Genomic DNA, 12,204 nt, shown 5'->3' with positions numbered 1-12,204 from the left:
GGTTCTGTTAAAACGATAAAACACAATCATGTCACAACGCATAATGGTCCTTAATGACCTACATAACCGAGCTTTGTTGCGTAATAGAAGAGTCCTTGACTTGTCAACTACCAAAACTTGCAATGTACGGTATTGGTAATTAATTTCATACTAAACTATCTTTTTTGCCTAATAACTCGTATGATAGAAACATGTACAAAGCAAAATTGGCCTGTGGACTGTAAACTGTTACAAAATGTTAAGCTGCCTGATGACTAAACACGCTGATACGCCTCGCATGCAACGACTGGAAGCAGTAGCAGCTGCAACGTAACAGGGTATATGGCAGTTGTGGTTCTAACTTCGAACCACTCAGCCCTAGCAAGTTGCTATGACGACACAGAGGAAAAAAATGCTCACCTATTTTAGATGAACGAATTCGCTTTGGTATTATCATGTATGGAATAACAATACGTATTTTTACACCACAACAGCTCGAAGGCAATGCAGTAATAAATTGATATAAAATTCGTAAAGCTTCTTATAAAATCTACATAAGCTTGCGCGCCACCTCACCCCCCATCAATAAACGACTCTCCAGTGCGTCGCGACCCTATATTTCTAAACGTCTGTCATGCAGGTTTCAATCGAAGGTTAACGGTGACATTCGAGTTGATGATTTGTTTCAAATATAAGTAATGGGGTGAGAGTTAACTGAGGGAATGCATCCTTTAAAACTTTAAGGTTATTCCAGTTTCACCCATATCTTACCTCACTGACACTATTCCTCTAAATGGTCACAAATCAATTATTTACAGAGTCGCCATGTGTGTATGGAGTATGTGCAACTATCGGCGGTCAAGGTTCAGTATTAGCGTGGTAACCTCAAACAAACCTTTGTAAGTTAAAAAAAGGGAAATTATTGCTAAAATTATCGTGCCACAATCAAATTGACTCAAAATATTCATGGACTATAAAACACGGATCTACAAACTGGCTTCTGGCTCACAACACACACGAAGAACAGCAGGTGCTACATAGATTATAGAATATATCTAATAACCGCGAAATTCGATATTTTAGTTGTTGTTTTACCTTTTATGCATTGAACTCTCACATCGAACTGTTTTGCTGTAAATTGCACAACGATAAACTATAAAGTGCTATATATGCCATTGCTATTGAGCTGTTGCAACACCTGATGTCCTTGAGTGTAAGTGACCTGTGTCGCCATGGTGCCGGGTCTTACACAAACAAACGCGTGGAACTTCTGACAAACACTAACGCGACGCACATACCTCTGGATTATTGGTTCACACCAGTTCTACACAGTGGTGGGATTCAAATTTTTTGTCAGCCGGTTCTATCACAAAAGTCAGATTTTTCAGCCGGTTCTGTTACAAAAATCCATTGACAGTAACCCGTAATGCTAACCGGTTCGCTGATCTCATAAAACTTCGTGAAACGGTTCAAAAGTACCGGTGCAAACCGGTTGAATCCCACCGCTGGTTCTACACACTGCAGGGGTAAGTCCCGTACATGCGACACACATAAGAGTCCTACGCCTTGTTCACATATTTCAATGTTAAATCTTCGCTCTACTAAGTGTAAGCACATAAACCGCAAAGTTTTCACTTCTGTTGTATCAATAATAGTTTGCAGTCATATATCAACCTATACCTTAAATAAAGACACCATTTCTAAGCCTGCTGACTGAATGTCAAAATAAGAAAGTTTGCGTTGAATAACAATTTGTATCAAGTTCAGAATTCAGTATGGTTCGACTTACGAGTCTTCTTTCCCGGTGTCGGTGGTCATTCAAGCGTGAAACAGTGACGTAAATTTTGTGGTGAAACACTTTTAAGTTACAACACGCTGCCCGGCGTCAATCAAGCGCAAGGACCGGCTTTAGTGCAAACCGCGTGGCAGCAACTATTATGATAACGAACGGTGGTCAGTTCCGCATTAAACCTTTCAAACGAATCCAAACACATCGACTACAAAACGACGGCAGCGTTCTGTTTACAAAATAACAAGTGCACGATTTGGCTGGGTGGTGTTTATTTGCTACACGTTGACAATAGCATTCTCATAAATATCTTTCAAGTACCTCGCAATTTGTTCCACAAGAATTTCCTCTACAATTTGCCTCAACATAGGTTATACGCAGGGTTAACTCCCGGGATATAATGAGATTGCTTTGAATCGGGTTGAGCTTAAACCCTCTGTCACTCAGCCGTGAACTGAATTGGGCGTAACACACATCTACGTCAATATCGGATCAAATTTTTTTTCAGCTATGCTATCTGTGGTGCTTTTTTAAGAGTTCAACATCTTCCTCTTGACACAAAAACAACAAAAAACAATTACAAGATCGGTCAAAGTATACGATGGCTGTTAGTGATTTTAAGACTGACATTAATTGAGATCCACATGTAGTATTAAAATTTATAGCGCGGTTTTAAATTCTAATAAATGTTTCAGCTCCCTTTATCCAGCGATGTCGAATAAGTCAAATAAACCGTAACGATCTCCACAGTTGGATATAAAGCTGATCGTTAAAACTGTATGCAAAAGTCAACGTACTGTATTTAACAAGTTAATTTTCCTTGCTATACTTAATAGAGGTCCACACTGACCCCAAGCAATCGCCAATCGCCGACCCGATATTAAACTACACTATTATAGTTGTATCTCCCAATCCCAATTTTCTGACTAAAAATCACAATACAGTAAGCTGTGCTTGCGTACACGCGGCCGTTAAAGCCGCTGGTAGTTTGTCGCCTGTTGCCGTTTTATAAGGAAGCAGAGTGGAAACAAGCCGACACTTTTCGTTTATAAACAACAACGTGTACAGGTCATCGCTTGTCCCCATTATGCTGTGTTAATGTTTGAAGCCGTGGCTCGTCTGAATCATGGCTACAAGCGTAAACACAACACAATCACGCCCACCCTACGAACACCTTACATTAACGGCCTCTTTTATTGCTACTCCTCAAAGAAAATAATCCTGCAGTATAAGTAACTCCAAACTACAGCCTATCATTCGCAAAACGGTGCGATTTCCATGCTGCTAGAATACAGGGTTATAAAAGGTTACTGTTCCACGCAGACACCGAGTTGCATATATAGCGACGGCAGGCTAGGTTACGGAGCCAGTGAAGCCAGCTGTGTTAAGCCAGCATTTCTGAATAACTTCCTGCTCTAACAATACAAAACCAAGGCCTTACTTTGAGCCTTTATAACGTTTGCAAAATTTCCAACAACATGGCGCAACTGATGCCTTATTTAAACAAGCATTTTAACACCAGTGTTATGTTGACTTGAAGTTTCACAACCGTCTGATTCTCCATTGCATCGTTGTGTCTGCGGTTAAGTTGCCAACAAAAGCGTGCGGTTTTTAACCCGCCCACGAGATTAAGGCGACGGACTTTGAAACTATACGATAGAGCCAACAGTCAGTGCGAAGCCTATACACGTATATTGCCGTACACGGGTACCCGAAGTTATTTACCTTCCAAAAAGGTCTTGCGACATAAACCAAGGTTTACTGGCTTCGCAGGCAAGGCGTCGATACGATAGCTGTGGTCACCAAGTAATGACTTGCGCAGTTGGGGGCTCGATCCTGCCAATTATGCGGTTTTACATGAAATACCTCTGAGTTGGGATATAAAGTAACAATTTGCTCAAACTATGTACTGGAAAGAACGGAACAATCCCGACCCTCCCGCTATCGAGTAACCACAACAGACAACGCATTTCCCATCAAACTATCACAATACCCATTACTTATAATTTCCTTCCAACCCGTCACTGGTCGCGGCAAAGCATAAACAAATGATAGAATTTGCCGATGAAAAACAACGACATCGTCATTGCACGCTTTGTCATCACAATATTTCCTGGGACTTAAACTTCGCACACGCTTCCACACGTAAGCAACACACTGCACTGAATTGCAACCCGACAACATAAAATATAATATATATTACGAAAGTTATAATTGGACTGGTGGTTTTGTCGTCACTTCAACTTCGTGGATTATTCCCAGGACGACATCAATTGGCGGCGAGAAGGCCACACGCAGAAACCTGTGCTGGATCCTCTCTGTCCAATTATAACTTGTGTAATATTATATTTTATATTCGGCAGAATCCGTCATGAGCTTAACTCAAATTTAAAGACAGCATCTGAAACTGTGCAAAGTTTTAGATCTGAATAAAAATTAAAAGTTTTCAAACCATGATTAACTTTTTAGTCAATTATTCGGATTTGGCCGATTATTTGATGAAAGCATTCTTTACTGTGTTTGCGCATCCCTAGTGTTAATACATAATTTTCATCAAACAATTGATTACTTCTGACAAACCGCTGTTAGTGTTTCGCTTATGACGTAACAGAAGGGTTTTTGTAGGGAATTCGGCTTGTCATGATTCGAAACATTTTAAAATTTTGTTTAAAACTTTGTCTTTTGAAACCGCTTTTACACTATTACATTTACGCCTTCGCTGGTTATGTCACTTATTTTTGCACCTTTTTCAACAAATAAACAGATCATGGTTTTCGGTTTAACAGATTGCAATTTAGTCTCACAGATCAGTCCAGATCTCCGTTTGCGTCTCAGACCAAACTTGGGTCCAAGAACAGACCATCGGTGACAGGTCCTGCAGCCACCGTGGTGTTAGACTGAGACACAACGTTAGGCTTGAAACGAATGTCTATGGAAATGCGGATAAATTTATAGGACGAATTGTATCTGAATTAACCCAGTTCTTTTGTGCTTATAAGGGCGGTTGATTAAAAACAAAAAAATCAATAGAAAATATCTTCCCTGAATTTTTTCTGCAGATGTGCCTGACCTATCGTAAGTTTTAACTGCATTTTTGTGTTCTTTTTCGCCTGACAAACACTCATACTGTAAACACATTTAAAAACCAATCCACTCTTTTTAGCTCTCTTAGTGAGTCACGTTGTTTAGCATCACTTCCGTAAATAAACAAGTGTCGAGTTCAACCAAGCGATGATGCGCATTTCGATATTGTTTTTAATTGTTTTGTGCATTAACATGTTTACATCAGTTTGTTTGAAAGTGAATTTTAGCAAAACGCTGGCGGACGCACTTTAACGCACATAACTTGGCCATCTCTCAACAGATTTCCATTATTTTTTCGCCAATACAAGATATTACTTGCATCGTTGAAAACGTCATTAAAAACCTTTGCAACCATATCCAAGATACATATTTTTTGCCGGGAGTCCGTGCCTAGCGTACCGGCCGAATGCTGATCGTAGTCTTGCATCGTCATAGAAATAGCACGTTTTTGGTGGAAACTTAAAAGCTTAAAAACATATCACGGTATTCGATGACTCCACTTTTAACAAACACGATGCTACTGGCAATACCAGTATGGAATCCAATTCCGGTGTGGTAACAAGTAACATTGAACGAGCAAGCTTGGCTTATTTTGCAGGTACACAAAATAAATTTTAGTCCTACCCTCTCTGTTAAGTTATACTATCCGAAAAAACTATTTTGCCATCACGCAAAACACCTAGGTGAACATAAAGGAAACCCAGGACAAAAACAAATAAATAAGCTTCCAAATTTGCTGTTGGTGTAATGTAATCATTATTTCAATCATTACAAGCTGACATACCATTGAAGGCCTAAAGATAATAAACAAGTGTTAGGAGAGGTATTGAATATTAGGTAAATTTAAGCACTAACGTTTCACAGACTGGGCCAATCAAATATTTATGGTGTTATTGGTGGTATTTGCCTTTCTGCAAAATACATCGATAACCACAAACTGCTTACATTGAAATCATAATGTCCTTTTTGTAACCCAACCAAAATTTGGTATGAAGGTGGTTGCAAGTGCAAGAAAAACATTCAAACTGTTGCAACAATGACAAATAGATATAAAATGTAGTTATTTTTCCTTGTCCAATAGTGCTGATCGTATTCCTGCTCCTTTCAGTTCTTCGATAAGATCGCCGCTTTGGTGCATCTGTAGGAAAATGTCGCAGCCACCAACAAATTCACCTTTCAAGTAAATTTGTGGAATGGTTGGCCAGTCCGAAAACTCTTTTATACCAGCTCGTAACTTTTCATCGACAAGAACATTGTGGGAATCATATTCTACGCCATGCATCCTCAGGATTTGGACGACAGCGTTGCTAAACCCACACTGAGGTTGATCAGGAACTCCCTTCATGAACACAACTACATCATTATTATTCACAAGTGACTGTATGTGTTCTTTGCTTCCACTGTCTACTGAGCTATTCTCAGTGGAAAATTTTGCATTGCCCATAAAACAGGTCTGATTTAAGGGAAATGCTTGTAGTATGTTTGTCTGTACACATGCCAAGGCACGTTTTGAAGCTGGGAACGGACTTGGTGTGACAGAATGTGATAGCGTTCTGATCAATCGAACAGCATTGTTACTTCTGGCTGAGCAACGGTTCAGTGTGTTTGCCACAATCCAAGCCACTGACATTGTCATTGCATCGGATAATAAGAGTTGCTGTAAAAAGCTTCTGTGGTTTAATTTTGTAGATTGCAGTCAATTTTCAATTATCAAACCTAAAAACACCATAAAATTTAAAATAAATACAATTGTACAATGTTAGCTTTATAAATATGACACTAAAATAGTTTTCAACTTCATTTTTTTTATGGAAAGAAACAAGTGCAACAAACAATAAAATGCTTGCTAAAAAACCCTATGTTATATTTTGCTGCATCACGCTGTTAGTAATGATGTTGTATTTTTAAATACACAAAAATGTATTTAGCCAAATTTGTTTAATGATAAACTGCAGTGCTATTGAAGTATTTTATCTATAAAAAATATTAAAAAAAATTTTCATGTCCAATTAACTTGTCTCTATGGAAAACCAAAATGGGTAAAAACTGCCCACATAATTTCCAAAACAAAACCAATCACAAAAGTAAATTATTACCACAAAAAAAAATTAGGTATGGTCAAAATTCAAAACAAGATTGAATTATATTTTTTTTGTAGAATTTATGTTGCTTTTGTTTTTTCATTTTAAGTATATCTGCTGTTCTGCTGATTGGATAAATGCGAAACTTCGAGAATGCGCACATTGCAAAAACATGTACGTTTTATAAAGTTTATCGCACAAGTGTTTCTTTTTGTTTTGTCTGTTGTTCGTGCCGTTAGGTAAACTGTTGTTTATTAATGCGTGTTAAATCGTTTTTATTTATTGTAGCTTAAGTGTTGTACTGTGTACGTTTAGTTGGCCAAACAGAGCATTACTCGAAAGTCAACTGCACTGATACTGCGATGGTAAGTCCAATAACCAATTTTTTAAAACAAAATGATGCATGTGCAACTATCATTTATTTTTGAAGAGTGAACAACTAAAAAGCCAAGGAAATCAAGCTCTTCGCGATGGTAAAGTCGCAGAGGCTATAGAATTCTACACAAAGGTTGGTTGGTTAAATCAAAGTTAAAATTTTTTGTATTGATAAATGTACTCTCTTCTTTCAGGCAATCGCAGTGGATACGAAAAACCATGTTCTATACAGCAATCGCTCAGCTGCTTACGCAAAAGACACAAACTATCTAGATGCATTGAAAGATGCTGAGACTGTCATCGAAATCAAACCAGATTGGCCAAAGGTGAATTATGGTCAAGGTTATGGAAGATACAATAAGGAATTAAATCAAAAAAACTTGGTTTCAGGGATACTCAAGAAAGGGGTCAGCTCTAGAATTTTTGAACCGTTATGAGGAAGCAAAAATGTGCTATGAAGATGGGCTTAAATTTGATCCCAACAATGAACAATTAAAAACTGGGATTGTGGAATGTGACGGTCACTTGACAGGTAGTGCATTTGACATTGTATCTGTGTTTATTTCTTGAATAATAATTTTGCCTATCAATTGTATTCTGATCAGTATTGTTTACACTGCATATAATATTGCATGAGTCTCCCGCTTAATTTTCAGTTTGTAGTCTTGTTTTTTTATCAAATTGAATAAACTTTTTTTACAGGACCTGCAGGAAGCCAGCCAATGAACCCATTCGCTGACATTGAAGCCATAACAAAGACTCTTAAAACTCACCCAAAAACAAAAGATTTCTTTAAAGATCCAAGTTATATGAAAATGTTGGAAGATCTCAATAAAGACCCAAAATGCATTGCACAGTACTATATATTTTCATATATTTTATTTCAATTCTGGTAGTTTTTAAAATATTTGTGTGATGTGAACCAACATACATAATGTAGCCGTGGTTATAAAGCCTCAGATAAAACACATTTAAGGCATGCTTTTTTGGTTATCCTACACTTTCATGGATGTGATTTCTGTTGTTAGAAAACTACAGGATCCAAGATTCCAGGAAACGTTGAGTGCCATCCTGGGCATCAACCTTGGCATGTCTAACGGTGGTCATGATGAGCCGATGGATACAACGCCATCCACATCATCACAGGAGAAGAAACCAGAACCTGAAAAACCAAAGCTTGGCACAGATCAGAAGGCAGTAAGTTTCAGTTTTACTCCTAAGGTTTGTGAGATTTAAAAGTTTCCTATGTTTGACAAAAAATACAAATGATCCAATCATTATATTGTGTTATAAATTTGTACAGATGTGTCAGAACATTTTTGTATGCATGTTGACCTTGGCAATCAAGGTTTATTTGGTTGACTAAACTTGGTGAATGAACAATATTTAATACAATTTCTTATTTTTTTTCTGTGCTTTATTGATGTTCCAATCGCTGCTTTATTTATCAAAGGCTCTCGATGAAAAGGCTTTGGGGAATGTGGCTTACAAGAAAAAACAGTTCACAGAAGCTTTGGAACATTACCAAAAGGCCTGTGAACTCGACCCAAAAAATATGACGTTCCTTACAAATATTGCTGCGGTGTATTTTGAACAAGGGGAAATGGAAAAATGTCGAGAAGTTTGCCATAAAGCCATCAATGTGGGCAGGGAAAATAGAGCGGATTACGCAGTCGTTGCGAAGTATGTTAAGTTTAACTTTTCATGTTGTTATGTGAATATTTTGTTAGTCAACCCTTATATAAAAGCTGTACAATAGTTATTATGTGCTGAAGTGATTAAGAATCTCCTGTAACTTCTATGAATATATCATATTTTATAGCCCGCCAATTCATGTTGTGTCCTAGACAGTAGTGTATGTTGTGGAGTATATTAGGGTTGTCTGTGTAGCATCCCACTTCTAAACTAATTGCTTTACAATCTGGATTTTGTAGAGCTTTCACCCGAATCGGAAACTCGTACGTAAAAGAAAAGGAGTACGAAAATGCGATCACGTTCTACAACAAATCACTGAGCGAAAACAGAAACAAAGAGACACTTTCCAAACTTCAGCAATGCGAAAAAGCAATTGCAGAAGCTAAAAGATTGGCGTACGTTAATCCTGAACTGTCATTGGAGGAGAAAAACAAAGGGAATGATTTGTACAAAGAAGGTTAGAATTCAAATGTTTCTAGTTTAAAATATTAGGATTTTTTTTCTCTGTTGTTACTTTGGACCAATGTCAACTGTTTACTCTTTTATTAAATTGAGTTGCTAAATTAAGATAGGAACATCCATGCTTGGCAATTAATTTATTTTCTGACCTATTTCTGTTGTACAACGCTTGAACACCACTTCAAAAACACCTTTGCTTTTGTATTAGGGAAATACCCAGAAGCGTTGAAGTGCTACACTGAAGCGATCAATAGGAATCCTGACAATGCCACTGTTTATTCCAACCGCGCTGCTTGCTACATGAAATTACTTGAATTCAGGCTTGCGCTTAAGGATTGTGATGATTGTATTAAAAAAGATCCACAATTCAGTAAGTGTTCAGATTTCTTTCAAATAGTGCAAATAACTGTAAGTTATATATTTTTTCTACTTGATCAAGTGTTAAAAGTTTAGATTTGTGGCTTGAGTTTTAGTTTTGCTTTGTAATAAATGCATCTCCTTGTTGATTAGTCAAGGGTCATGTACGTCGAGGAAGTTCGCTGGAAGCATTAAAGGAATTTTCGCGAGCTGTGGATGCGTACCAAAAGGCCTTGGACATTGATCCCAACAATACAGAGGCCTCAGATGGCCTTAGACGTTGTCTACATGTAAGTTAATATTATGTTTTATTTAATTCTTAAAAAATAGACGTTTGGACGTTAGAAATTTCTTTTTTAACCTTATGCTGTGTGTATGAAACTATTGGAATGAATTGAAGTCCTCTTTACAGTTCCTAAAGGTTTACAATCGATTTTGTTGTCATTTTAGTTAATACCTTAAAATCTGTACATGAAATTCCCTCTGCAATTACCTAAGCAAGGCAGTTGTGAGTCTGTTTAGGAGTGATTTGTAGATTCAGTCTCGTTTGCAATGTTTTCAGGGCGATTACAAGAATCGAAACAACCCTGAAGAAGTTCAGAAGAGAGCGATGGGTGATCCGGAAGTGATGCGGATTATGAAGGATCCCGCAATGAAGATGATCCTCGATCAGATCCAAAGTGATCCAAGAGCACTGCAGGAGTATGATTCTTTATATCCGAGACTACTGCGATGAAAATTATGTTGTTTTGCAAAGAAGTATTTTTTGCTGCAGGCATTTAAAGAACCCAGAAGTCGCGCGAAACATCCAAAAACTCCTCGACGTTGGAATTCTCTCCGTGCGCTGAGTGCCTGCATCACGCCCCCTTGTGGAAAACTTAGGACAATAACGGTATTTCTGTGCCATTGCTGCTGATGTTGCAATGCTTCCAAACCTTTTGTATCAAAATAGCCGGCTTTTGCATATAACATGTGTCGAGTATTTTTCATATGTTTGTCTCTGCACCAAAAAAAATTCCTGCAATTTTGAAACACCTTGAATTCGGAATGCCTTCACCTGGTAAATGAAAACATCCTGCATGGATGCAAGTTTTTGACAATATTCGTTCATAATTTTTGTTCAAAATGTTTTTGTGTGTAAAGTATTGTTGATTCCTTGTTCTGTCAATGTCGAATCCCTGCAAGTTCTTATAAAACACATAATATTTGTTCCATTAATATTACCAACCCAAGGAACGAGGGTGTGTAAACTGTATTTTTTTGCCTCCTGGCCAATAAAAAGTATGACTGTGTCCTCCATGAATGGCAATCTGGTATGCTTCTAAAATTTTGAAATTTCCTCAAGAATTTGTCGGAAATATGTTTTAACGAAAAAAAAATTGTCTGGGGTTCTTTCACCCAGAAAATTTATTTTTGTCTGTCAGTTATGGGTAAAATAAACAAGAATATTGAAGGTGTTTTAGGCAGAGCCTGTTGGAATTCTTTAGCTGAAAGCATAGCAGAGTGTTAAGTTGTTTGCCAACTTTTCGGCACAATCGCACAAATACGGGTTGCCCTCTATACAAACCACTCAACCGTGAACAAAGGTAATCGAGATTTGTTCGCATGATGTTGTGGGTTCGATTCCCGGGCCAATACAGTCTTTGATTTAAAGTCGCGAAATATACGTGCGGTTTTTAAAAAGTTTTAAATTAAGCAACATTTTTTTCAACCAGACAGACAAATATTCCCAACTATTGTCCACTGCGGTGTTGTCAAACAGTTTATTTTACAACCAAACTAATGCGCGAACCACAACAACGTGACAATATCTGGGACTGCTGATTGCGAAGATTTCACTACTTATTTTACTACCGTATGGAAAACTTAAAAGAACTTATCCTTTCCGGCGGACTGTGCAATGGAGTTACGTGATCTTTGTTATCACCCCCCACGTAAAAGTCGTCAAATTGTCAACGTGTGTTTACCGCCAGTTCTCGAATGACCGGCGCAAATAAAGTCGCGCGGATTGAATCAACTGCGGTGATTGTGAAGCCACTTCCCGCCAAAGAAGAAAACCAACATTGAGAGTTGGTCAGTTTGCTTGGCAGAGGGGCGTAGGCTGAAATAATAGTTTGCCGGTTTGTTCAAGTTATTGGTTCCGGTCACGTCAAAAGTTAAAGCGCCTTCCTTGCAGGTCAGCAGTACTTCGGCAAACTCATGTCGACAAAAGCGTTATTGGAATTGTTTGAGGAATATTAGTGGTTCAATGGCATGTAGCTTTTTGGAATTGCACACATTCGTCTGTACATGCATGTTTGAACGTTTCAGATTAAAAACAATCAACTTCAGAGGTTAGTTCGGTAAACTCACTATTCAAAGCAGGATTTGCTCTGGTTTGTGAAA

The 12,204-nt window shown here is 37.9% G+C and overlaps 2 protein-coding genes across 3 annotated transcripts; one reads left to right on the top strand and one right to left on the bottom strand.

Annotated features, from left to right (window-relative positions):
• Window positions 1–5,596: 5,596 nt before the first annotated feature.
• On the bottom strand, window positions 5,597–6,564 carry LOC145898736 (glutaredoxin-related protein 5, mitochondrial-like). The gene has a single exon (XM_082987320.1). The coding sequence runs from the start codon at window positions 6,486–6,488 to the stop codon at window positions 5,913–5,915; it is 576 nt and encodes a 191-aa protein (XP_082843446.1). The 5' UTR covers window positions 6,489–6,564; the 3' UTR covers window positions 5,597–5,912.
• A 653-nt stretch (window positions 6,565–7,217) lies between these two features.
• Window positions 7,218–11,113, top strand: LOC145899842 (stress-induced-phosphoprotein 1-like). 2 transcript variants are annotated; one of them, XM_082988766.1, is made up of 12 exons: window positions 7,218–7,298; window positions 7,364–7,441; window positions 7,503–7,634; window positions 7,699–7,840; window positions 8,011–8,164; window positions 8,337–8,505; window positions 8,762–8,991; window positions 9,243–9,460; window positions 9,671–9,832; window positions 9,973–10,109; window positions 10,394–10,521; window positions 10,595–11,113. In XM_082988766.1, exons 1-12 carry the CDS (start codon window positions 7,296–7,298, stop codon window positions 10,665–10,667), a joined length of 1,626 nt encoding a protein of 541 aa, XP_082844892.1. In that variant the 5' UTR covers window positions 7,218–7,295; the 3' UTR covers window positions 10,668–11,113. The 2 variants fall into 2 exon arrangements, with proteins under 2 accessions (XP_082844892.1, XP_082844891.1); XM_082988765.1 differs by having other exon boundaries at window positions 10,382–10,521.
• Window positions 11,114–12,204: the final 1,091 nt, after the last annotated feature.

The sequence above is a fragment of the Ascidia mentula genome, chromosome 4 (assembly GCF_947561715.1).
Source record: "Ascidia mentula chromosome 4, kaAscMent1.1, whole genome shotgun sequence".
In the NCBI taxonomy this organism is placed as follows: domain Eukaryota; kingdom Metazoa; phylum Chordata; class Ascidiacea; order Phlebobranchia; family Ascidiidae; genus Ascidia; species Ascidia mentula.
Note: the sequence above shows the minus strand (reverse complement) of the source record. Positions and strands in the feature narration are given on the sequence as shown.

Coding starts and splice junctions, on each gene's coding strand:
- LOC145898736 (XM_082987320.1), bottom strand. CDS start 6,488: ATGACAATGTCAGTGGCTTGGATTGTGGCAAACACACTGAACCGTTGC.
- LOC145899842 (XM_082988765.1), top strand. Junction 7,841..8,010: donor ATGTGACGGTCACTTGACAG/GTAGTGCATTTG, acceptor CTTTTTTTACAG/GACCTGCAGGAAGCCAGCCA. Junction 8,506..8,761: donor TTGGCACAGATCAGAAGGCA/GTAAGTTTCAGT, acceptor TATTTATCAAAG/GCTCTCGATGAAAAGGCTTT.